The 27,369-nt window shown below is 41.4% G+C and overlaps 1 protein-coding gene across 1 annotated transcript in view; it reads left to right on the top strand.

Moving 5' to 3' along the window:
* The window catches only part of erfl3 (Ets2 repressor factor like 3), a 58,294-nt gene that overhangs the window by 14,989 nt on the left and 15,936 nt on the right, over positions 1 to 27,369 (top strand). Inside the window, exon 2 of the mRNA XM_074653201.1 lies at positions 25,479 to 25,713. Within this exon, the coding sequence (XP_074509302.1) occupies positions 25,479 to 25,713 (235 nt within the window). The remainder of the gene's footprint in view (positions 1 to 25,478; positions 25,714 to 27,369) is intronic.

Genomic DNA, 27,369 nt, shown 5'->3' with positions numbered 1-27,369 from the left:
CATCCAAGCAGTACACTGACAGAGGGGAGACAGTTCACTGCTCCCTCTCTCTCTCTCTGCCAGTCAGTGTTTTATCTCTGTGAACTTCCTTCCTTCCGCATCACTCATTCACTTCTCTCTTTTTTCACTTCCTTCCTTCTTTTTCTCCTTCTATCTCCTGACACCTGTTATTTTTGTTATATGCATGATTTGCCAACAGCAACATCTAGAAACAGTAACAGCATGTAGCATTCAATATAATAAATAGATATGATGAATATAGTCCTGCTGCATACTTAAGTAGTTTCCCAGTCAGCAGCAGCAGTAGTAAAATAAGTGAGTATGGTCAGGGGAAGAGTGTGCTGTTGAATTATGTAAATGTTTAAATCACATTTTGTGAAGGTAGGACATTTTGTTGGGGGTGAATCAGTGATTTAAGGAACATGTACCTATCATTCCGGGTCTTTGTCCAACACAGGTCCTTTGTCTTATACTCTCTTTCAGCCCTTCCTCCTCTTGTCTACATTGAATTTTAAAAATTAATAAAATAACAATTATTTTCATTATTGATCAATCTGCTGATTATTTCTTTTATTAATAGATTAATTGTTTAGTCTTTGAAATGTCAAAAAAATGCAAAAAGAAATGGGGAAAAATACCCTTCACAGTTTCTCACAGTCCAAGGTGATGTACAATATTCAGTTTATAATGATCTAAAAGAAAAGCAGCAATGTTTCTCATTTAGAAAAGAAGAAGCTGGAACCTGAGATGTTTGGCATTTTTGTCACATTTTTTGCTGGAAAAACAACTGAAACGATTAAGTGATTATCAAAAATAGCTGCAGATTATTTTTCTTAATTCAAATGCATTGTAGACTACATTGTAGAATTACTGTTAATTTCCAAACGTCTTAACCTTTATCCAGGATTTTTCCATCTATGGAGTGGTATCCAAATTGCTCCCACACAATACTTAATTTCAGATGGTTTGGTGTCATGATTATCTGTTCAGTATGGCTCGCTATTTTATTCCATTGTGTTAACAAAGAGAACAACAACTGCTTAGTATACTGATGGGGCAACAGGGCAGTACATCGGAATCGGAGTGCATTTCACAAACACCCCTCTCGGCACAGCCTGTAGCACTTGCAAACTGTGAATTTTACTATTACTGATCGAATATTTTTTTTTTTCTATGTTTGAATGGTTTCCGAGTGAAAAGTGACAACCCTTATGAAGCACGTCAGTGAACATTCAACACAAATTTTTACAGGTAAAGCATTGAGATTGCACTTGTCTATTCAGAGCTACCATTTACAGGCCAGTCAGAACCACATTGTAGGTTGAATCAGAAACATTGGCCCATATACAGTATGTCACTCGGGGTGGCCATAATAAAACCAAATATAACCCTGAGATTGACCTTAAATCGTGTAGTATTGTTTTGTGTGTGGCTGGGGCAAAGGATGTGAGACAGTGAAGAGGACTGGTCTCTGCCAGTGCAGGGCAGCTGTGTGTTTACTGCTGAGCTCATTGCATAGTAGAGCGGATGGGCTGCCATTGTTTAGATGGATGACTGGCACCATATAGTACAGTAAGGTGCATACAGCAGCGGCTGACTTTCGTAAGGTCAGCTGCTTCAAGGCCTCCCGTCACACACCTCTGTAGCTCTTCTTCTCTTTGTCCCTTGTTCTTCATTTCAGTATTTTGCTCTTCTCTCAAGTTACATCATCATCAGCCTTTCTCTCCCTCTCTCTCTCTCTCATCCTCCCTCTCGCGGGCTCTTGCATAACGTCCAGCTTTATTTGCTCCAGCTGAGGATTCTAATCTTTCCCACGAGGCAGAGCGCAAGAGCAAACTAGGAGAGGAGAGAAGAGGAGCCGGGCGAGTCAACCTTTCTAACCTGCCTGTGTGCGCTGCCTCGTTAACTCAATCACTCCGCCAATTAATGAGATCTGGAGCAGGGCTTTGTTTACAAGCACCACCAAGTGCTATGCGTGTGTATGCTTGTGGTTGTAAAAAATGTTTTTTGATCATTTATGTTTTCAGTCTGTCATGTCAAGTGAGTTTGCCGGCGTGTGTGTGCCGGCGTGTGTGTCCCACCCGCTGCTGCAGTGTTGTAGGTGCGTGGTCTCTCTTGGCAGCCCCATGCTAACCGGGGGATAAGCAGTGATTATCTACACAGCCTGCAGTAGGAGCACACACACATTAACACATACTTTGCGAGGCCATGATGATGTGCACATTCCACCATTGTGGCCAAATGTGCTCACGTCAGTGAGACCATACTTGCCAACCTTGAGACCTAAAAAATAGGATGATTTCACAACCAAAGCGTGGGGGTCAGGAGGTCAAATTTGAGTTTCAGAGACTTTGTTTCCTGCATTCTGTTGACTTTCAAAGAATGAAAATAGCTAAATAAGTACATTGCAACAGCATTTTTATGTGAAATACTTTTAATTTTACTTTTAATTCTCAGGAAAGAATACAGAATAATTCACCCCTCCAGCGTGAACGTATGTGAATCTATGGCATAAACTAATTTCATTCATTCATTAATTTTTTGCCCCTGCTTGAGTAGTTCTTTCTCTAAAGCTGGGGACACACCAACCCGACATCAGAGAATTAGCAGTGACGAACCTGTTTCGACGCCTCACGTCACCTTTGTTTTGGCCGACAAGTTGCACCCGGACACACCGCAAAGACTAAAGCCGACGGCCAGTTAGCACGGATGTTCTGCGCCTGCGTGACATGAAATATCTCTCCACACCAGCAGGCGGCGGTAGTCTGGATGCGTCATTCAAAAAAGGAATCCAGAAGGCCGAGGACTATGGATATACAAGCCGTTGATATGATACGTACATGAAACAAAGCGTCGTTTGCCAACCATTTTCACACCACCACATGTCGTTTTGAAAATATCCGTGTTGGAACGATCAGAGGAGATGAAGAGGAAAAACGAGCAGAGCCTTCTGTGTTTTCCTCTTGACTTTACTCGTTTGCTTTCCTCACTTCCATTTATTTTCTTGTGCACTGATTCATTGAAGCTGAACAGTCGATTCAACATGCTGAATCGGCTGAAAATCCTGCGACAACGGTGCGGGACACACCGAAAACACTAGGCCGACGGATGCTCACCGATGGCCCTAAACTGTCACATGGCCGACCGTCGGCTTAGTGTGTCACGGCCTTTAGTAGCCTACTCTACATTTCTCTCTCCATGTCTCACTCACTGAAGGCCCTTTCAGACAAAACGTGACAATGGCAATACTGCGCTCTGAAACCTCATTATTTCCAATGGCTTGCGGCACGCCACGGCAGCTTTTTGCTGCAACGAGCAAAGCCTAACTTTATGTGCAGTGCGCCCAGCCGTGAGCACAGCTCAAACAGCGTTGTGTCATGAGCAGCTCTCTTTTGCCAGGAAACAACATTTGGTGTAGTTTTATAGTTCTGCGGGTGTAAACAGTAGGACTTATACCGGCTTACAGGTTGTGATAACGAAAAGGAAAAAAAAGTGTGAAAATGTGTCACAAATCTGGAGAAATATGGGAGAATTGTGACCCTGAGGGGAAACCAGGAGAGGGCAATAAAAAACGGAGTCTCCCGGGAAAATTGGGAGGGTTGTCAAGTACACCATGCGCTGACTTGGCTCCAATCCAAGAAAACATAGTGTTACCGTAATACATGCACACGGGCTTATGTGTACGTGTGTGTTGCAACTGCAAATGCTCCACGCAGAGCAATGTTCATGAAGCAAATTTTCCTTCTCTGATTTCTCCCATCCACATACACAGAGGCACAAAGGCTGTATGCTGGCTGGCTGGCTGGCTGGCAGCGACGTCTGTGCGAGGTGAACATTACGTAAGGCTGATCAACACTACTTAATCAGCTTTAGGAGACATGCTTAACAAGCTGACCAAGTGGGGTGAGGGTTAGAGGAGGAGGAGGAGGAGGAGGAGGAGGAGGGGGGGGGGGGGCACACGACGAGAGCAAGGGCACACACGGGAACAGGGCTGGATGGAAAACCGGAGAAACTGAGTGAAGGGTGAGAACAGTAGGGGAAGAAGAGAAAGTGGTGACAGGCGGTGACACGGCATGTGTCTCTTGTCCCTGTTTACGACAAGATAAACACAAACACATAAACACGCTGGGCTCTGCCCTCTGTGTCCCCCTCACAGCCCACTGTTATGCACAGTGGTGATTGCCAGGATCCCGTGTATGCGTGAGAGTGTGTTTTTCTTGAGATTCGCTCTGTCCACTCGGGGTGAAAGACGACCATGTCACCCCACACTAGTCGAGACAATACGGGTCTTTGTTTGGGCCCACGTTTTACAGCGGACACATGTAGCCTTCTGCAGACGTGAACCTGATATTTTTACAATCTGTGTTCAGCATGACAACATGATGAATGTTTGAATTCACTGAATCAGCCAGCATGTGTTGTTGCCATTCCAATGACTCACCACTGTAAACACCATTCTTACAGATTTTATGTGCCGGGAAAATAAGCCAGTTACCTAGGCTAAAAACCAAGCAAGCAAGTAGTCAGTTTTAAAGCAGCAGTGGGTAGAATTGGAGCAAATATGATTAAAGGAAGTTATTTTTATAGAACGGTCACTTTTGTCCTGACAGTAGTGTTTGAGACAGGTAAATCTCATCTGAAAAAATATATCTGAAAGAAAACATGTGCCTCTGTGTCTTCCGGTGCTCCTCATGGCATCTGCAAGATTTCACAGACCGGAGGAAAACAACCAATCAGTGCTGATCTTGAGTCTGCCGTCTCTGAGCAGCTGACAATCACTCGCAAACTCCGATCAAACGTTACAACTAGGCAGCGCTGATCAAATATGAATCATTATCTGTTACTGTAATGCCTATTTCTTGCCACAAATGTTTTCAGAAACATCTTGAAGTGTACTGTTTAGCTGTAAAATGAGGAAGTTTTTGGCTCGGCAGCCATGTTGAGATAAATGGAGGAAATACCAAGCACCGCCCACCAGCCGGAGCAAACTTTCTCATTTTACAGCTAAACAGTATTCACAAGATGTTTCTGAAAACATTTGAGGCAAGAAATAGGCATTACAATAACAGAATATTGATTCATATTTGATCATTGCTGCCTAGTTTGATCTGAGTTTGCGAGTGATTTACAGCTGCCCCCGTTGAATGAACAGACAATAGGAACGCTCTCTCTCTGAAATGACCTGTGATTGGCCAAAGTCTCCTGTCACGGGCTAGATTTTTTTAAAGCCTGAAAACAGAGCCATTAGGAGGTTCAGAAGTCTAGTTTTCTCTCAGAGCACTTGAATTACAATATGCTAAAAAGTTGCCCAATGATGCCAAAAACATTCTGCCTACTGCAGGTTTTTAGTTATGTCTGTTCGTCAAAAATACACTAAAAGTGCATCTTGATTGATTAAACACCTTATTTTTGTAACTCTATAATGTAAAGCTAAGTTTTGGTTTAATTTCCTCTGAAGTAAATTGTTAAAGCAGCATTAAAAACTCCTGAAGAATGTGTTACATACTATAATCCTTTACTCAAAATCACATGTTGTGCGTTCTCCCTCTGTCTTTTGTTTCGAACTACAAATGATTCCCATTTGGATGATTTATGATCATTAAAGAGAGCACCGTTTCCAAGTACTCCGCCTTCACATTTGTCTGTGCTTTTCAGAGGCAAATTGAGCTAAATTATGATGTTTCATTTTTTTTTTTGCGTTCTCTTTACTTGTGACGGCAGTTTGTTGCTCTTGTGGTTTACCACTGTCAAGTAAATGTAGAGGAAACACTTTAAATCGAAATGATTGTATTTTGGTCATGATAAACGTTTGTTCTGGTGGCGACAGTGACTCTGTCTTTACCCCGGTTGTTTTATATCTTTCCTTTTATTTCCTTTTCAACACTCATTCCCCTGCTTCTCCTTTCTTCTCCTCTCTCCCTTTGACCTTTTCCTCGTTTCCTTTCTCTCTCCTCTCAATCCCAAACACACACAAACCTCTTAAAGAATGACTAGCAGATGTGGACAGAGCTTTTTCCTTCATCTAAAATTAGCTGAGATAGAAGAATGGCAGGAAAGCGCACAGGGTTGGACGCACAAACAGGAGGGGTTGGGATGGGGGATTGATGGAGAAATAGACTAGAAGTGGAGGAAGGAAGGAAGGAATAGGTTGATGGGACCTGAAGTAGTGTGTATTTTTGGTGCTGTTCTGTTCACACACACACTGCTGACGCACAGGAACCACTTAGGGCGCCTGATGCTTTAAATGTGCTTGTATTGCTGTGTAATACGCTGTATTTAGTACTGTTGCAGGTGTGTGGACCAGTGTGAAATATATTTAATGCATTTAGGAGCAGTAGAAGTAATCAAAGATGTTGATTGTTTGTCGTTGTGCTCCAATATGTTTTTTTTACTGTTGTCATTTATCACATTCTCAACAGTTTTTTTTAAGTTAAATTATGTCAGTAAACTGTGTTACAGCACCAGCAGTTGTATTTTATTTAACAAAATTAGATTTGAAAGTATGTTGGAAAATTCTCAGTTAACACAGCCCCAATTTTGATAAATTCTGTTTCCGGTAAAGCAACCCTGTCTCCTACAAAATTACCTTCCCATACAACTAAACTGCTTTCTCAATTACGTTGCAAGTGAAACATATTTTCTCCCAGGTTACGGTTGCAGTTTTAAACAGTTTTAAAGTTGTGGTTAATGGGGGTGGGAAAAAAAAGATTCACCTATGTATCGCCATTTTTTTTTTTTTTAAGATTTTGAAATTGTTTTTGAAATGCCAGAATCAATGTTTTAAAGTAGAACTGCTTGCAGCCTTCCGCAGACTATTTGTGATATAAAGACAAACATAATCTGCGACAAATTATGTTTCCCTCTAAATGCAATTGGGAATGCAGTTTAGTTGTATGGGAATGTAATTTTTAAGAGACAGGGCTGGGTAAAGACATGCATTTCAGTTGTAAACAGCAAAGCCGACCTATTAGCTTCAGTCTTTTTCTCTCACCCTCACCATGATGCAATGCTGCTGCTAAACGTCCCATCCCTTAATTTTTGTAATTACCCATCAATTAGCACTTTGCAAGCTGGATGTTGTACACAGCTAAAGCTGCTCTCCCCCAAGCTGCAGAAAGGTGTTAAGGACAACAGTGCTGGTTGGCAAGCTGCCGATGTCCCCTGTTCACTCATCACCCAAGGGCCCGTTTAGAATACCAGGCCACCAGCCCTCTGCTTCACCCTTAAGTTAGCTTTATGTCTCCCCTGATGATCACATCAAGGGAGTGCATGTGTAGGATGGGAGCAAGTTCACTTGGTCAACAAGTGATACTTTGATGTTGTTTTTCTGCATACAAGCGCCGTCAGTGTACATTTTTGTTTCATGAAAAATCTGTGCAGCTTTTAAGACAGTTCACTTTTCAGAAAACACTAGGTAGCCGAGTGTGCGTGTCTATGTTTTTAGCGTACTACTCACTGCGAATACCGTGTGAATGCAAGCCATCATCAGCACAGTTAGCAGCATCAGAGCAGTACCAGAGAAAAACATGATTCCCCAGGGCCAGTCACCTACTCCTCTCTCACCTCTTGTTATGAGCTGCGTGCTGTTGTTCAGACTAGAGGCACACATAAACACACATACTCTCATATACTGTTCCACAGGCTTCCCACACGAGCTTTTAAGTTATTGAAGATGTTTGTTTTTTCTCTTTAGGATTTAAAAGATGGCTCCAGCTGAAGAAGTAATATATAAATTAAATAAATGGAAGCTTTTTTTCCTAGACTAGAGTAAAATATCAAAAGCTTTCTCTATGCTCGCATAGTTAAGAGGAGTAACGGGGAATTATGTGTAATAAACATAGCTTTAGGTAGGCATTTATTTTAGTGAAAGATAGCCAGGTATGAAATCTAAAGGCCAGATGTGTCTAGAAACTGTTTGGCAAGGGATGCAAACAAATGACACTTTAAACTCTTTTGTTTATGTGATATGAATCCATCATTTCCAAAACAATATTTAAAAAGAATAAAGGAAGCGCAGTATGCATCTAAAAGCCATAACCATTAGAGAGGTACCCATCTTTAATGTATAATTGCCATGTAGTGTTGGCAGGTAGTAGAACAATAAACCTGTAGCTTTTCCAAATTGATAGCAGCATTAAGCATGTAGCAAGTTGTCTTGTGTATAAGATCCATTAGTACATCATCATCACTGGGAACTACATTTCAGTTTGGTACTCTAGCTGTTAACAGACTTGAGAACAATGACAAAGAAAGCAGACTAGTACCATACATTCCAGTCTAAATAGATGCATCAGTTTGCAGTTATTCAGAAGTCAGGGCCACATTATGTGTCATTGCAATGAATGTATTGCTTTGTTCAGTCAGTTATTAAAAAAAAACATTTTTAGATGCAGCAGCTGCTTGCTGCACCAATAAAAGAGGGAATATGAATACTATAAGCCTGCTCTTGCTCTGCAGTTTGTATGAAAAGGCGAAATATTCCTACAACAATTATAAACACATCCAAAATAATTCATGCATGTTTGTATCCCCAAGAATAGTTAGTGGTTGTACTCTTTTGATTGTTTGAGCTCAAACTCTCCCCATAAGTAGACCAATGTTTTAAGTTATCATGTATTGGTGCACACATTAATGCTCTTATACTCAATTTAGTGTGGACATTGGGAACTGTTATTATGCCCCTTATTAAGGGCATAAGTATTTTTTGTTAAATGAGTTGACATAAATATGGAAGTAGCAACCCAAGAGTGTATTAATAAATACAAGTATGCCCTTGCCTCAGGGCCGTTCAACCAGAGCATTCAGAGTACAATGGGCAGAGCAGGAAATAATAGCATCACCTTATATAAACAAGCATCAGCATGTAAATAAGCATTTCCACCAGGTACATTTTAATCTAGATAGTTTGTATAAATACAGAATAATGGTGGACCCAGGACTGTTCTGTGTTTTACAGTTGGATTCTGTGAGGAAAGTGGCTTATTGGGTTAGGTCAACAAAGCTGCATAGTGATGCCCAATTTTTAAAGAATGAACTGGGGTAAATCACAGCTGCTGTTGTATGGCAACGTCCAGTCGCTATCAAGAGGATAAATGCTCAAGTCATTTCCAAGGTCCTTGACTATAGCGAGGCTATTTTGGGAAATGAGAGAACACGTGCATGCCAGACTCGCTGAATACTGAATGGCTTGAAGTCTTACCACCTAGTTGACACATCACCTGTCATCTGAAAAGGTGTGAAAATTCAAGCACCGTAGACACAATTCTGTCTCGTACAGTGTTTGCATTTCAATCAAAGCTGGAGCTTTTTGTCCAAAATGTTGAAAGTGACTGGCTACTCTGCTTTGAAACGTACTGAGCCTTCAGAGAGGACTGATTTATCAGAGAACCAGCTCAGCATTTGCCCGTAGCAAGTTTATTCCCTTTATGTCTGAGCATATGATGTCCTTCAGAGCTCACTTTAGAAATCTCCACATGCAGAAGAGATTGTCCCGTCAAATGTTTTTTTAAAACTCCTGACAGAATAATAGGGCCAATGGAATCTGCTTCATCTGAATGATGCCGTATTCACAGTTATGCCAATTATTAAGCCCAGGCAGACAAGAGCCATTAGTTCCTTGTTGATTGGATGACACAGAGATGCAATGTACATCCTATAACTTTTTTAATTACCCCAGGTCAGAGACAGAGTAATGAAACGTATGCTAAGTTAATGTGCCTTGTCAGAGGACCACACAAGGTTTTAAAGGTTCTAAATTTGATATCCATAAATATAGCAGTTAACAACTATTTTGCTATGTAAAGATATAGAGGAGGGATGTCTACCTGAGCAGAGAATGAAGTCGCTCTCCCTCCCCCTCAGGTAAACACTGTTATATCTGTCAGCACTTTCACAGTTGTTTGCACTGTTAGCGCTTTTAGTACCGTTAGCTGTGAGCCGCCATGTTGAGATGTTGTGAGGCAATAGAAATGCTGTCAATCACGTATTTATCACCTTTAACTGGAGCTGAAACATTAGTCGATTATTCTGCAACCATTTTGATAATCGATTCATTGTTGAAGTGATGAATTAAGCAAAAACAAAAAATCAAACATTTTCTGGTTACAGGCTCTGAATGATTTTTTTTCATTTTTCATATCAATGTAAATTTCTTTATGGTTTTGAACTGATCTGTAGTCGCCGCCTTAGGCTCCAGGAACCTTTTTTCTAATTTCCGACAGTTAACAGCCTAAACAACTGATGAAATATGAAAAAATGAAAAGTTGCAGCCCTAGTGTTGAAACATAAATCGGATGTGTAGTCTAGAGACTGAGGTTTATCTCTTGCTTACTTTTGTGTTTTTTCTGCCAACTGATAAGCCTGATAAGTTTTACTTCAAGTAATAAATACACATATGTCATTTCAAGTGAAAAAGCCAGAAACCACCAGATACGATAACCGATGAAGATATGTAGCACAGCCCTGATCTGATTGTCAAAGAGCAAAAACAACTCAGTCTTCTGGCCTGGTGTACAGATCAGCTTTTTCATTGCTGCTTTGTCTCTCACTCGCCATCACGCATCTAGAAAAGTTAATCCACTGTGGAATGTGTCGGCTTCAGACGCTAGACAGCAGGCCTCTGTGTGCGCGTGTGCCCATGACTCAGTTGTCTTTTACGTTGTTTATTTCATAATGTTGTCTGGAAAAGATGGAAAAATTCACAATAAAAGTGTTCGCCGTCAAAGGGAGAGAGAGGCCTTGCTGAGTATTTTTGACGTGCAGCATGTTATTCTCTTCAAACTCTGTTTAACACAGGCCTTGTTGCCAGCTTGTTGCAGGACCACTGGGTTTGGTTTACACTGGAGCCTTGTTTGCCTTGAGCAGCCCTTGCTTTTGGAGAGGGTGGAAAAGTTCTGTTTTGTTCCCAGCCAAGGCTAGTGGGCACACACACACTGTCATGTAGCGCAGATCTCTGTCTCCTGACGACTACCTGTTGCTGGCAGATTCAGCCTCCCACTCCTTTCTCTCTGTGTCCCTCCATATCCCGCTCGCTTGCTCCTGCCCTGCTCTTCCCTTTCTAATACCTGGACTATTTGAGTCCGTGTTCCAGGCTTGAAAGGATTAATTGCCGTTTATGCTTTATTTTTTTGTTCTGTTCGTTTCTGGGGGGTTATTTTTAGGCCTTAAGTGTCTGGTTGCTAAGAGACTGTGTGAGAGAGCGAGCGAGAGAATGGAGGAGAGTTTGCGTTGTGAAGGCTGAATTACAAAATCATTCACGCACTGAGTCAGCACTGACACACACACATAAATACACACACACAGGGTGTTTTAGTCTGAAGCTGTTTTTGTGGACTTGTTTTTCTGGTTCTGTGTATCTTTTCAGCACGTCTGAGCTCTGTGTGTGTTACTGTCATTTATGTTTGGAAATTCTGGCTCATCTTCAGTACTTGCTGTCACGTGCACACCTTAAAGTGAGTCGTTTCACATGGTCTGAGTGCATGCTCATTTGTTTGAAAGACAGTCTAGTGCAACAACTGTTACTTTCTTATAAAAAAAATTATCTTTGAAGCACTCTTTGCTATTTTCTCCAATATGCTATACTGTATACTAAAACAATCATCTCTGAATAGAAATTATTATTATTTTCTAAGTAGACTGAGCAAGCTATATATTTAACGTCCTCTCAGTTTGCCTCTGTGTTGCCTGAGTTGGTTTTGATTCTTGCCAGATTTTAGCGTGTATCAGAAATGACATGCATGGACACACACACACACAGGAAACAGATCTGTTGTTGTGGTGCAAAACAGTTGCTAACATCCTGTCCCGCTCTAGTACCACATTCCAGGAAACCACCTCCCAAAGGTGCCACCTATCTCTTACTAACACACACCTGACAGATATATGGTTCTATCATGCAACATGTAATTTACTCGGGCGTGGCAAAGCCACCCTTTGACCCACTGACCTTACAAACACACAGTGACAGCCTAACTGCATATTGTGAGCGATCACAGCCACATACTGCATCATGGTCACATACTGATATTCCACAGTTCTCAAGTATAAATGAATAATGTGTTACTCAGAAAATATTCAGTGTCAATACTCAGATATATAGAATAGGCCGTTGCCGTTGTAAACTCATGTTTACTGAGGTAATAAATCAAGTGAGAAGTAGGCTCATTTTCTCATAGACTTCTATACATTCAGACTTCTTTTGCAACCAGAGGAGTCGCCCCCTGCTGGCTATTAGAAAGAATACAAGTTTAAGGCACTTTCACATTGGCTTCACTTTTTCACAGACCCAGAGGTTGCACACTAGTAATAACTCGATGGAGTTATCATATCAGCTCTAAAAGATAAGCTCGACTGTCGCTAGTTTGAATAAAATTTAAACAAGACACATCACATAGATATTGAGATAATGTCTAGGCCTATATCTGCGTCCCTACACACACACAGGCGCACACTCAGTCAAACACACTCTTACGGGCAGTAGAGTGAGTGTAGGCAGTGTGTTGTTGAACCAGAGGTGAAGCGTCAGCTGGCCGCTTTCTGCCAAGCTGTTGGCCGGAGGAGTACATTAACACCAGCGTGTGAGGTGGGGCGACAGAGTGAAAGAGAAGAGAGGCGCCTGTGGCCTGTAACATGGTTGTGTTAGGTCTTAACAGCTTTTCCCTAAAACGGACTTTGAAGAAAATGACCATGTATTTTAGCTCAGCTTCACAGACATAGAGTCACTTCCCGTAACCATTTAGAGCCATATTTTAATGATGGTGTGACGAGCTAACTTTTTACATTTTTACTTACATTTTAATGTAATGGGGAAAATTAAGAGTATGACTTGCAAGGTGTTTGCAGTGCCAGATTTCAATTATTCACACATCTCCCAAAACAACTGTAGACATTTTATCATAAATATTACAGCAAAAGAGGTGAAAACTTGTGTTGAAAGGGAAACACAATCGCACTACCCTGTTTCTGTAACAGCCTTAATGCCACTCTGGGTACCACACTGTCAAATCTGGATCTGCCACTTTAGTTTCTAGTCTACTAATAAAATAAATCATCTTATTCCAACTTTTAAAGTTAAATTCTGTCCTGTGCACGTTGGTCACATCGGCCGCCTGCAGCATGTAGAAACAGTGTGTGTATCTCTATGTGTGTGTGTATGTCTAAGGAGAAAGGTTAATGTCCCGGGAGCAGTGCGTCACTTTGGTGAGAGTAAATATACCTAACAGCACCCTGAGAGTAACAGGACTCTTCTCTCACTGACACAATATTATTCTGCTGTTCTTAACACACTCTGGGGAACATGCACTCACACACACAAACGCACACTCTCTCCCATCAGGCTTGTTTATGAGTGTTATTACACAAAGAAGAGTCCAGTTGTCCAGCCCACCTGAGAGCGCATCAGGTGCAGCGCCTCGGGGCTTTATGTGTATGTTTGTGCGTGCACAGTGCTCAGTGTTTTTGTTCACATGGTGCTCGTCATGCATGCATTTGTGACTTTTGCTCTTTTAGTCGTCCAGTTCCCGTGTGAAAAAGCTGGATAGGTGTGTGTGCGTGTGTATGTTCTGTTTGTGCCTTTTCTTAGAGCTCCCAGGTGAAGAGCCTCCTGTTGTGTGTACATGTTGCTAGTTACATGGGCTGTATAGTGTGTTTAGTTGTCCCATGTGGTTAGATACTAGACCACTGGGGTCTTCACAGTCTAAAATCAAGCTCTCACTACCGGGATCAGCCTCTTTAGAAAAACCAGGCGACCACTCTTAGGTGATCAAATATTCACAGATTTAGTTTTCCCTAGTGGTTAATCAGTTCAACTTTCTGTCTTTTTGTTCTCAATCTTAATAGACCCTGGTTGTTCTGCACATTTCACTCTATTTTACATTACATTTGGCAATTATTTTGGAGCATGCAATAACTTTATTGATTCAGGCAAGCAAAGGCTTTGGTTATATTTCTTCACTGCTGCTGAAAATTAACTTAAAACTTCCTTCTTCTCTTGTCAAAGTTATCTCAAATCCTTGTTTCTCTACTTGTGTCTGCATTAGCACACTTTGTTAACCTTTTCCACTCCACTCCACACTCTACCATAGACCCATTTTTGTCTCTTTTTGTCTCTTTTTTTAAAGGGGTACAGGGCGATTTAGGGGGAGATGGCAGGTCAGCAGTATATGTCACATAGAAGTGGTGTATACCAACTGAAAGCTGGGAACCTGAAGATTAATTTGAGATGCAGTCCAGCACTGTGTGTCAAGCTGTTCTAATCAGCAATTAGAAATGAATGAAAGATAAATTAATTTATTAAAATATATTTTTTAAATTATATAAGGGCTTAGATCATTATGATTTAAGTATATGGTGGCTAGTCCCATGCTCTATCCCATAAGTTGTTGCAGCAATGTTTGGGTTGATACCATTTATTACTCAGATTTGGTGCTAAATTTAACCATTTTTTACCACTCGATAATTGATGAAAATGATCGATAATCCCTCCAAATACCACATTAAGACACCAAGACCTTGAGGAACACCATAGAAAAAGTCATACTGTAATTTGATATGAAAAACGTTTGACATTTGGAAACTTCTGCTTCTTCTTTTTGGTGATTAGATGTCGAGCACTTCTGTTCCGGAAACTGCTCAGAAACCCCCTTATTGTCAATCTACCTAGGAAAGCCATACATCCTCTGAATGCCCTAGGTCTCTAGTTGGTGGCTGTAAAGTTTCATGAGGCTGTGATTATCCTAGAGGTCACCACAGGTCATTTTATACAGTGCAGTCACATTTCAAAAAATTGTCTCACTACAATTAAAATGCCTACTATGGGGACTAACATCATCACACATTTTTTAGTTTCATGTGATACTAGTACCTTCACTCTAACTAGTGTGGCGAGCTCATGTCACCAAGTGTCCACCATGTTGGATTAACTATCTCCAACAAGTTGCAAATCTCTGAGAGTTCATTTTCATAATGTACTGAAATAAATGGCTGTGAAATTGAAAATCGATCTAAAAACGTATGGTTTGCTTTGAGAAATAGTTGACTCTCAGCAGTAGTGTAAAGTAATTTGTAGTTTATTGGCTAAAATATGCAAAATCACTGGTACAACCATAAACGGAAAACATTTGAGTTATTAACGGCTTTTTTAATGAAGTGCTTCAAGTCAGTTGATAAACCACATGTAGGCTTAAAGTGTCTGCTTTCAAAGTCAACCCTGAAACACTCTTCACACACTTCAAAGCCTGTTTTTTCTCAACTTATGGAACCATGTTGTGACTTAACAAGTTTACAGTCTAGCAGTCGAGCATGTGAACTGGATCTGTAGGGCTGCAGGAGAGGAGCTTGTTCTGGAAGAGAGGATCCCTATGGACCGACGCCCGTGCTTTTTTTTTTTTTCTCGTCTTGCTCCTCCCCTACAATTTCCTGGAAAAGACGTCTTGTCTGTTCACTGGAAGGCGAGCTATACAAAGAGGCCGAGAGACGAAACCTTACGTCATGTCCTCCTCATTCTCTGTCCCACTTGTTCCCTCATCATCACCTCCTCCTCTTCCTCCTTCAGCACTTCTGTACTTTCCCCTCTTCTCTCCATCCATGTTGTGTGTTCTCTCACACTGTTGAACAATAACCCCAGTGTGTGTGTTTGTGTACGTGTGTGTGTGTGGCGCTATTTTTGGCCCCTCTAAGGCCACAAAGCACTCTCTTCCCTCTTGCTCTTTCTCTGTTTCTCTCCTCTGCAGCTATATGGCATGTGAGTAAGAGCCTATAGAAAATGTAGACTGTGAGTGACCTCTAAGAATAGTTGAGCAGCCTGCAAGGCTTACATGTTTTTCTGTGTGATGTATGTTTAACCCCCCGGTACTCAGGTGAAGCAGGGGGCATGAACGCTCTTGGCTCCAACAAGAACAATTCCTCCAAGGGAAATTAGTTTCTATCTGGATTATTCACAACCCACATTTTTTCCGTAGATTGTTTCTAAACCAGTAAAATCTACTCTGCATGTTACAATAAAACCACGATCACAAGCTCGTGTAATTAACCAAACAAATTGCCTACTTATTTATCATCGTCTAACTCAAGGTCAGCAGAATTTAAAGTAAACCAGTGTGAAATTCAAATGGAAACTAAGCCTAACCGTCAACAGCCATTCTTCTAATCTGCATCTCCACTAGACATTTCCACTGGTGGCAGCTGATTCCACCATCTCTTTTTGAACAGACACATGTTGCAAAGAAACATGTAGCCACTCGCAGAAACATTTTTTTCTCTCATTTCCAACGTTTTTAGTCAGAAAATCCAGTTTTCAGTCAACTAGTTCACGGCACAAATTGATATTGTGAAACCAAAGACTGATGCATGCAGGGTTCAACGTTAATTTTGTTTTGAAAGTTTGTTTTCACTTGCCTGGCTGGGTCAGAAATATGTACTTGTCCCTATACAAATTGTTTTGTTTATTAGAGGTTATCAAATAACTAGTTAATTGTCATGTTTTATCCGCCAACTAAAACTCCTGTTTCCAGGATAATTGAAATGTTCGCTTGCACTTAGGCACATCAACTTTGTCTTTACCCGCCACCATTTTCTTGCGAGTGCCCGATCGGTACTGCGCATGGATGTATAAAGAGAACTGGATACAGCGTTGGAGGCGGGCTCCCGTTCATTCCTATGAGAGGCAATTGTGATGAACATTTTTCACTATTTTCTGATATTTTGTAGACCAGACAATAAATCTTAGTACTTTTCTTATACAACAAATATTAGACATTTAGCTCATTGTATCATTTTTAGGTTGCAGTTTAATCTAAAAATCTAAAAATATTTTTGATATTTTACTTCCAGGAGCTCATATTTAAAAAAAATATTAGCATTTTTAATAAATAGGCTACATTTTGAGTTCCCTTTTCCCATCCATGTTTTCCCAACTTTTGCTTTCTCTGTCCCTCACCTATGTCCCTGCATGTCTTTCTAAATGTCTCTGTCTCACTCTCTAGTCTTCCTCGAGTATTGGCCTAATGAATTTTTAATGGACTTGGTGGGAAGAGTCCAGTCACTTTGGGATTCAGGCGTACGGGCTCTGATTACCCTCCTCCTCCTCCTGCGGAGCCCACCCTCCTCTTTTCTCTCCCTCCTTTCACTCTTACTTTCTCTGTCTCACCCTCCCAAGTCTTTTATTATCCCTCCATCCCTCCCCTCCACCTCCTGGTCTTGTGTTTCTGTCTTCTCTGTTCCCCAAGCTCAGCGCTTCAGGCAGTTTCACTTATCCAAGCAGCTGTGACAAAGACAAGGCTGTGTGTACTTGTGTATGAATGTGCTATAGGCAAATACCGACTGTCTCTCAATTTTTAGTGCTTTTTACAGACTCTCAGAGCCGACAGTGACCTCACCCCCCCTCCCCTTCATCCACACACACTTGCACTGGTCGTTTCCCACATCCATGCTAAAGCTGAGTTGGGTTAAAGTAGCACGGTGTGAGCCAACTGCCGCTAATGGCTGTTCAGAGGCCCTGGCCCTGTATAAAAATCCTGAGTCTGCAACTCCACTGTTAGTTTGGCACAGACCTGTCAGTTGATTTGCTGCTCAGTAGGACTCGCAGCTCTGGGAATCTCTCCTCCTCATCTCTTTTCTCACTCTACTACTTTGTCTGACTGCCCGTCTGTCTCTGCCTCCTTCCCATCAGCTCTCGCCCTCCCTGGCACTTCAGTCCCAGGTCGCTGATCCAGTCAGTCATCATGCCTTTGAGGCGATGTAGTTGTGAAATGTTTTAGAGCTGCAACTAATGATTATTTTCATCAAAGATTGATTTTCTCAATTAATTGATGAAGCATTTTGTCAATAAAATGTCAGAAAATAGTTAGTAAAGAAGACCTTTTATAGTTATTTTCAGGTTCATACTTGTATTTTGGGTTTCTACTAGAACATGTTTACATGTTTTAATGTTCAAAAAACTCTTCATTTTTCTCATACGGCTGTGCTGCAACACCTCTTTTCACCCTCTGTCTGAAACGCTCTGTTTGAGCTCTCGCCCAAACCCCAGTCTGCTCTGATTGGTCGGCTGGCCCACTCTGTTGTGATTGGTCAACCGAACCAAACTCTACCGAACTCTGCTCCAGCTCCGCTCTAACTAACTTTGTTTGAGACCGTGCCAAACTAGCAAACTAACTAGGTATTATTCAAATGTGTTACTTGGTGACATCACCACGTTATGGAAAAAAGGCGGGACTTCAAGCAAGGCATTTCCGACAGTTCAGGAGCAGTGTTTCTGTGGGGGAGAGCAACTCCCTTTGGCGTGGACTTTAGACTTTGTAACTTTGCAGACCTTTTACATGCACAAATTAAACTATATAACACACTAAAGGAAAGGGAAAAAGTAGAAAGGCATAATAGGTCCTCTTTAAACTTTAAACTATAATTTTCCAGAGCCCAAGATCTTCAAATTCCTTGTTTTGTTCATCCAGCAGTCCAAAACACAAAGTTGTTCAGTGAAAGCTACCCTGAGGAGTTTTCTTGGAAACAAACACTGTTTCTCACCCAAATGCATTGTGTGTATACATGTCCCTTCTCATAAAACATTTGCAAAGCCTGCATTGTTTACATCCATGTTTGCTTGCTAGCAGTCTTCTTCCTCGCCTTTCCTGGCGCGTTGCTACTCGTGGTCAAAAACTCCACGGGAGACCTTAAACTGTCATGTATGTTAAAGAAAAGCAGTAAATTGTCACATTTAAGAAGCTGGAGCCGTTGAAAGTTGGACCTTTTTGCTTGTAAATAATTGCTAATCAACTAGTTGTTTCAGCTCTCAAATGTTTCAAGTTGTGTTTAGGATTTTCAAAGTTGTCAGAAGGGCTTTTTGAGAGAACACAAGACAGGCAAGACAAAAACTAAGGATGATAGAAACGGCAGTGACACAACAAATGAATTATGAACTCCAACAAATAGGACATGTGTAACTGTGCCAAAATGCAGCAGGCATGCACAGATAAATCTTCAACGTTATCTATTGAAGTTGACCAAGAAGTTGCCCTTTACCCAGCCTTAACACAGCACACAGTCTCTTCATCTTCTCAAGTCTTTTGTTATTTTCTCTTTCACTCTTTTCTCACTCAGTTGCTTTCATCTCCTCATCCCCCCCCCCACCCCCTTCCTCTCTGCTGTTGCGGTGTGTGTTAGAGTGGAGGTCATTGTTGGACTGGTGAGCGCCGGCGCACATAGCTGGAATAGCAGCAGTGTTAGAAGTCTGCTAGGGGCCTGCCACCTAGATCACACAGAGGAAAAGAGGCATCCGCACGCCGAGAGAGGAGGAGGAGGAAGATGAGGTGGAGGGAAGGCAGAGGAGGAGGTGGGGGGGATAAGCAATCTGATCTGGATGACAACAGACTACCAGACGAGCTATGATCTCATCGCTCCCTTAACCTCCCCCCCTCCTCCTCCTCCTCCTCCATCCTTCCCTCCATCCACCCCCTCTCCCACTCTCGCCATTGTCTCTCTTTCTCTCTCTTCCCACTTTTGTTTCCCCGATGTCCCTCCCCCGTCTCTTTTTCCTCCTACTTTCTTTTCTCTGTTCTCCACTTGTCTCAGTGCTCACCCCATCTCGTCTTGCCTTCTTCTCTTTCACTCCGACCCCCAACCCCCCCCCGCCCTCCTCTTGCACTCCCTCCCCCCATCCTCCTCCTCTTCGTCCCCTTTGCATCACTTTCTACCACCTGCCCCTCACTTGTCCCAACACACACACCTCTTGACGCACTTGCACTCTCTAGTGTCCCAGGCCAGAGATTAGGCGCTCCCCTATCGTCAACCCTCCACACCAGTCTCTACATTATTGATGCCTAGTCTGTCTATGTGTATGTGTGTGTGTGTATGTGTGTGAGAGTGTGAGTCTTGCGCATGCATGCTGTAATGGCTATCTGGTGTCTCCCCCGGGAGGGAGGAGGGGTGAGGGAGGAAAGGGAGAGGGAGAGTTGAGGTCAGAGAGGTTAAGTGTGGTGGAGGGGGTTAGGTCGCGCTTTGCAGGCTCTTCCCTGCTGCTCCTCTCTCTCTTCTTCATCCTAACTTCACACAGATCATACGCTCTCACACACACACAGACACACAGACACACAGACACAGACACACACACACACACACACACACACACACACACACACACACACACACACATACACAGATTCCAAAAATTCCCCGTTGAAATTCTCCTATTGGGTGTACATGGGTGTACAAGGCTGATGAAACAGATCAGAGTGTGTGTGATAGCTGATCCAGTGTTAGTCAAGACAGCTCAGCCTGGGTTGGACTCTGGGTGGATAGAAGGACAAAGGCACCTGTTCTTGCTCTCAGCATTCCTCTAAACTTAATCCCTGCCATCTCACTCACACACACACACACACACACACACACACACACACACACACACACACACACACACGTCGCTTTTATATACGCCGTTGCTGATGACAGTGAGTCATTTCAGGTAGAGAATGTCCTCTTGCCTTGATTCACACTCAGGCCCGGCTGCCAGTCCTCCAAGTATTTACATGGGATCCATTTCACTCAAGGACCTGAAATATGATGTGTGTGTATAGTGACCTCTGTGGTCCACGCCAAAGTCAAAACGATCATTACAGATGCATCTTGACAGACATGCACATGCTCACAAACAAGTCAAACTCTTAAAAGCTGTGATGTTGTTTTCTGTTTAATATTTATTAGGGCTGTCAAAATGAACGTAATAATAACGCGTTAACACAAATTTGTTTTAACGCTACCAATTTCTTTAACGCATTAACGCAACTTGCGATTTTTAAGGTTGTAGCTCATTTTTAAAACTAGAGTGAAGATACTGATATCAGATGAAACTACAAAACCTAAAGAATCCATTGATACCAACCATGTCATACTAGCTTGTTGCGATGGAGGTTAAATAACATTCCAAACTATATGCTATATTTTGGCGAGGAAAAACTGGCATGGCCATATTCAAAGGGCTCCCTTGACCTCTGACCTCAATATATGTGAATGAAAATGGGTTCTTTTGGTACCCACGAGCCTCCCCTTTACAGACATGCCCACTTTATGATAATCACATGCAGTTTTGGGCAAGTCATAGTCAAGTCAGCACACTGACACACTGGCAGCTGTTGTTCCCTGTTGGGCCTGTAGGGATTCTGGACAATATTTGTCATTGTTTTGTGTCATTAATGATTTCCAATAATACATATATACATACATTTACATATAGCAAACATATTTGTCCACTCCCATGTTGATAAGAGTATTAAATACTCAACAAATCTCCCTTTATGGTACATTTTGAACAGATAAAAAAATTGCGATTAATTTGTGATTAATCGCAATTAAATATTTGAATCGATTGACAGCCTTAATATTTATCTGTTCGATGAGCTTTGCATGTTAAATTTTTAGCAACTCCGGCTTTACATGCAGACAGTTTCACACACGTTAAAAGCTCCCAGTTGAAACAGCCATCTACTGTTGGCCACTGAGCAGCTTCAGTGGAGCAATTTCCAGCTCGACGGCAGCACCAAAGGTTCACGTACTTGTTTATTCATCTCAGCCAGATTGGCGATTTGACCAGTCACATCTCTACTCGTCTTGACACAGTCACCATCAGTTTGCTACGTCTGGAAAGAATGTGTTGTCCTCCGCAGTAGAAGTGTGTGTGTGGGTGATTATGTGTTATTGTCGGAGGCACAACCGGGCCAGTATGTTTATGATTGCCCCCGGTGTGTGTGTTCCTCTGTGATTGTAGCTCACTCAGGGTTTGATCGTGCAACAAGTGTTTGTTTGAAAGTGGAAGAGGAGGAGGAGGGTGGGAAGAGAAAAAGGAAATCAAATGACAGTGAGTGAGTGTTTCATTTGCGTGCTAACTGCTACCTACTTATGCAGGTCTGGAAAGTCTGAGAAATTACAGACACAGACGGCACAGTTGCTGTTTTTACACCCAATGGTCATTTCACACTTAACACATTGTGATGTTTGTTATAAAGAACAATAATCTGTAGCTAAACTGCCTGCGCAGGCTGTTTGTTGACCGCCTCAGCTGCCACCTACTATCTGCATTTAATATTCAACGCTGATAAAATTTTGTCTGGAATTTGGAGATGGAAAATGTGTAGGCACATTGTTTGACTGATAGTCAAAAATCTTTATTTTGAATTGCTAAATGACTCCTGAGTAGGTGGGACAACTGAGTGATTCATTGACCATGCTTTGCTAATACATCATTATTATTGGAGGAAAACCACCAAGAATTGGTGGTGAGGAATAGCCTACATAGGTTTCCTTTCTGCCTATTTTTTTGTAATTCTCTTTTTTATTGATTTTTAGGGATACAAAATTCAATCAACTACATAAACAAAATTGACACCACATCAACACAAAGATCTTTCAAGCATTAATATGATAATAATAGTAATAATAAAAATACAAATCATAATTGAAAGATTATAATAAATGAAATGATAATAGTAATAATAAAAAGAAAAATTAATAAACACAGAATTGTATCAGTATAATGTATCTTATCTCTGCCTTTTTTTTGTAATTCTCTTTTTATTGATTTTTAGAGATATAAAATGAACAGAAATTACATAAACAACATTGACACCACATGAACACAAAGACTTTTCAAGCATGAAAATTATAATAATAATAGTAATAATAAAAATACAAATAATAATTTTTAAAAAATTATATAAATAAATAGTAAGAAGAATGATAAAAAGCAGAAGAAAAATAAATACAAAGTTGGATCAATATACAGTATCTTAGTGCCTATTTTTAACGAATAACTGGAAAATATGCCTGCTTCTGGTTGGTCTCTTACATATCATATAAAAAGTAAAAGAAAAGAATAAAGTTGTAACTCATGTTGATGAAAGGCTCCAGTATTATGTAGAGATTCATAAATGTCTGGCAGATGTGCTATCAACATTATTTAGTGTTATGCAACAGTGACTAAATGGTCCGAACAGGCCAGTGCAGCAGCAGAGATTATCAGGGCTATCTATCTCTGCCTCCAGGCTGCCATCCAGCAAATCCATTGACAAGCCCTCACATCCATAATCTGTTGATTTGGGCCTGTTTGTTTTCCAATCTCCAGCCCAGCCGGTCTCATTTCCTCTGTTGCCATTTGCATGCGGTGCAGTTAAACGCATTGCAAACACTGGTTTCACGCTAGCCTTATATGTCTTTCCATGTCCTCCCAAAGAAGGAAGTAATAATAATAAAAAATCGTTGGAATAGAAAAATACAACCCCCTGTCCCTTGTAAAACAATAGCCCTGTAATGAATACTACTTTTTAAAAATGTACAACTTTTATTAATTTTTAGTTTTATTAGACTGCATTATATATAATCATCCTCCATATAAACTTCAGTTGGACAAAATAGGAAAAGAACACTTATCCACTATTATATTGCATTTCATTACATCTATTTTTCTGGTTCATCAGTGTAATGTGATGCTTAACATTATTTGCAACATCATAAAATAACATCATCTGGTATTAAATGTCCTGCACAACGACACTTTTATCAGGGTGGGTGCTATTTCTTTGGTAACTCCATCTCCTCACAATGTTATGAAGATGATTGTTGATCAAATAAAATCCAGTCCAGGCTATATCTAGCTGAATATTACACTGTAATAGTCTATTTTGCTCATGTCGTGTCAAATTTTCTTGACCACCCAGGCGACAGAATGTTAGTGGGAGACTTGCATAAACATTTTCAAACACGAGCGCTGGCACAGAAACTCTTTCTAACTCGTACATTTGGGCACACACATGCTCATGCAAACAGTCATATACCCGCGCCCACAGTCTCGTTCTGCGTCTCTTACTCCGCGTTTCCTTCGGGCGGCGGGTGGAGAGAGAGATGGAGGGATAGACAGGAGAGATGACTAGCCATGTTGTTTTCCTCCGGTCATAGGAAAGAGTGACTGCATGAGAGGAAAGAGGTGGAGGAGAGGTGGAAAGGTTTTTCATGTGCCTGACTGTTCCATGAAGCCCACTTACACTACAACTTTCAGTATTGTAGTTTCAGTGTGAGTGTGTGTTTCCTGTGAAGAGCTACTGCGGTAGTGACAGCAGAGGAATGCGGTTTATACAAAACCCTTAGTCTACCTCCACATTAAGCCGTCGAAATTTTTATTTGCATCTCCGCAAGCACTTCTAGGTCATTTTAGTAGAGACCTCTGTCCACAGTGAAACACCTGAACAACATAAATCGGGCCAAATCTCCTTCTGCGCCCTCTTCATTCGGCAAAAAAACTAAACCGCATCACAGCCAACATCTGGTAAGGCGTGAGCCAGACAGCCTAGCTGACAAAATCATGATTTTATGGTTGCGACGTCATCTGACAAAATCACCATAAATACAGGTTCATGACAACATCTGTGCCTTATAATCGTCTATATTGATATTAAAAATAAATAAACGCAGAAAAAGTTAAACAGAATGTTACCTTCTTAACTTCGCCGCCACACAGCCCCCGCCTGTGACTAGACTACAGACGCAGCCGGTGACTGTGTCGACTGCCAGCCAGTTACACCTCCGTTCAGTGTCCTCCTGCTCTAGTGTGGTCACCTATACTGTGTGTGTACAGCCGAATTCATAGTATAGTTGTTTTACATATTACATATTCGTCTGTTTCTGTCATCAGGCAATTGAACGAGTATGAATTTAGGGCTGCAACTAATGATTATTTTCATTGTCCATTAATCTGTCTATTATTTTCTCGATTAATCGATTAGTTGTGTGGTCTATAGAATGATGAAAAATGTCGATCAGTGTTTCCCAAAGCCCAAGATGACATCCTCAAATGTCTTGTTTTGTCCACAACTCAAAGATATTCAGTTTACTATCATAGAGGAGTAAATAAACCAGAAAATATTCACATTTAAGGAGCTGGAATTGATAATTTTGACTTTTTTTTCCTTAAAAAATTACATGCTGAAAAACGCTGTTTTAGTCTGATTTAACCAGCTTAATGTGGATGTAGTCATATTATAGGGGATTCAGGTTAAGGCCTGCTACAATGCTTCTCATGTCATTGTTTGGAGTCCTTTACTTTTTCTTTCCCTTGCTCTTGCTCTCCAGTGTGTCAAACTGTCCAATAAAAGAGATATTGCTTAAGAATCACCTACAAAAATTGCTCAAAGATTGACTTGAGAGTGAAAGGAAAAATGCAGGGAAGACTTGAAAGTAGTGAAGACAGCTAAATTCACCTAAGATGACACCTAAAAACCTCCACTCAATAGTCTGAATTTCTCTAAAGAACCGAACAAGATTTTTTCAGGGTTCATTTGAGTTCTGTCTCACTCAATTGTTCGACATTAGATGCACTCTTGTCAGCAAAAAACAGTTTTTTTCAGTTTAATTTACAACATGTGCTCTCCACAACATCATTCATTGTTATTTGTTGCGCTCCAGTGACGCACGCTAACCCTCACGCTCTCTTTATCTCACTTTTACAGGGATCGCCTTCCCAGAATGGGCTTACAAGCCTGAGTCGAGCCCCGGGTCCAGGCAGATCCAGCTGTGGCACTTCATCCTGGAGCTGCTCAGGAAAGAAGAGTATCATGATGTCATCGCCTGGCAGGGGGACTATGGCGAGTTTGTCATCAAGGACCCGGATGAAGTGGCCCGGCTGTGGGGGGCCAGGAAGTGTAAGCCCCAAATGAACTACGACAAGCTGAGCAGGGCACTCAGGTATGATGACAGAGAAACTTGCTGAATATGTTTGATTCACTGTGTATCTGATCAGATACTGACCGTCATCTTTTCTTGTAAAATGTCCAGTGTAATCGGTAACACTGGTGTTGTCACAAGTTTATTTAACGGTGGGAAAATTTCCTCACCGTCACATCCCTAGTAGAGAGAGAGAGAGAGACAGGGAATGACAAGCAGCAAAAGTCCCCAGCCGGAACGTGATCCAGGGACGCCCAACCTATAGTCTGCACCCCAACTCTAACTTGCCTATCTCTTTGGCGGAGGTCACTGCAGTAGTGAAAAGAGATTTGTCTGGATTGATGCAGTGCGAACAAACTTTTTATTGGACTGTTGTGGTGAAGAGGGAGCTGAGCCTGAAGGCCATTTCTCAGTCTGTCTATGTTCCAACCCTCACCTGTGGTCATGAACTCCTGAAGTGCCACTCTTTAAAATACTTTATCATGAGGCCAAGTATACTACAGTCTACATCCCAGCGGCAGTGAGGTTTCCATGTGTGAAAGGGATGTGAGCACATGTTGAGTGATCACATCAGAGATTGTTCTACACATGTAGATAAACTTGCACTCGAGCAAATCTTTAGTGAATGATGTCATGACTTGTAGTCACACACAGACACCCCTGAGACTACAATTACTGTAAGAAAAAAAAAATCATTCTGTCATCCAAATTGAGAATACCATCTGTGACCCTGGCATTTGTTTCCAGTTATAGCAATGACCTGCTGGAAGCATTTCATTCAGAGCCCAATAGCTTCAACCCTCTGGCTCTGTTTCACCCAGACATTGCATTAGTCATGACTGCCAAGGCACTAATAGCACTTAACCAAGTCTATAATATGTGTAAATGTCTTAAGAGTGACCCTGGCCACATGCCTTCACACGCGGTTGACCTGGACAAGTTTAGCTACTATTATGCTCCAAGTAGAGTTACAACACTGACCCATTTGGCTGGTCACAGCTTTAGGTTATGTCCAGGGACGCCTGCTCAGCCAAGCCAATTAACGCGTCACAACCGTGATTTGGCACAGTTTTGGTCATGACCCTAGCTTCAAGTTCAAGTGTAAATATTGCATGAAAATATTACATTTTAACACCATTAGACAGGTAATTTCACTTTTTTAATTTTATTATCTGATTGGGACATCTGGCAGTCACTTATTGTGAAGAATAAATTTGTGGCATATTTTAAACTTTGTATCCGATGGTTGGTCCAGTTTTTCTCTGGCTAGATCTGCTTTGCTGACCTTCAAATTGGGTTTGCTAAGTATGAGGTAAATCAAATTGGACTGACATGTCAATAAAGCAAATTGCTTCAAGACCAACACAATAGTTGGGGTATTGCAAGGGGGAAAAATGCCCCATAAAATGGATAAGATCTGAGCTACACAACAGATGCTTCTGATTCTGTTTGTGCTTTTGGCGTTCACAATGAGACATTAAGTCACAATATTGTTTGAGTATAGAAAGAAGATGCCTCTAATCAGTCTTGTGATCTATACTTTAACACAATGACCTCTCAGCACATTAGAGGTCAGTATTACAGACATCACATATCCCTGGGGGACTCTTCTCAGCTGATGCCAGTTGTAGTAAGAAGAGCATCTCAGCTTTGTGGTCGCTCAACACTGGTGAGATT

This window comes from Sebastes fasciatus, chromosome 12, assembly GCF_043250625.1.
Source record: "Sebastes fasciatus isolate fSebFas1 chromosome 12, fSebFas1.pri, whole genome shotgun sequence".
Taxonomy (NCBI): domain Eukaryota; kingdom Metazoa; phylum Chordata; class Actinopteri; order Perciformes; family Sebastidae; genus Sebastes; species Sebastes fasciatus.
Note: the sequence above shows the minus strand (reverse complement) of the source record. Positions and strands in the feature narration are given on the sequence as shown.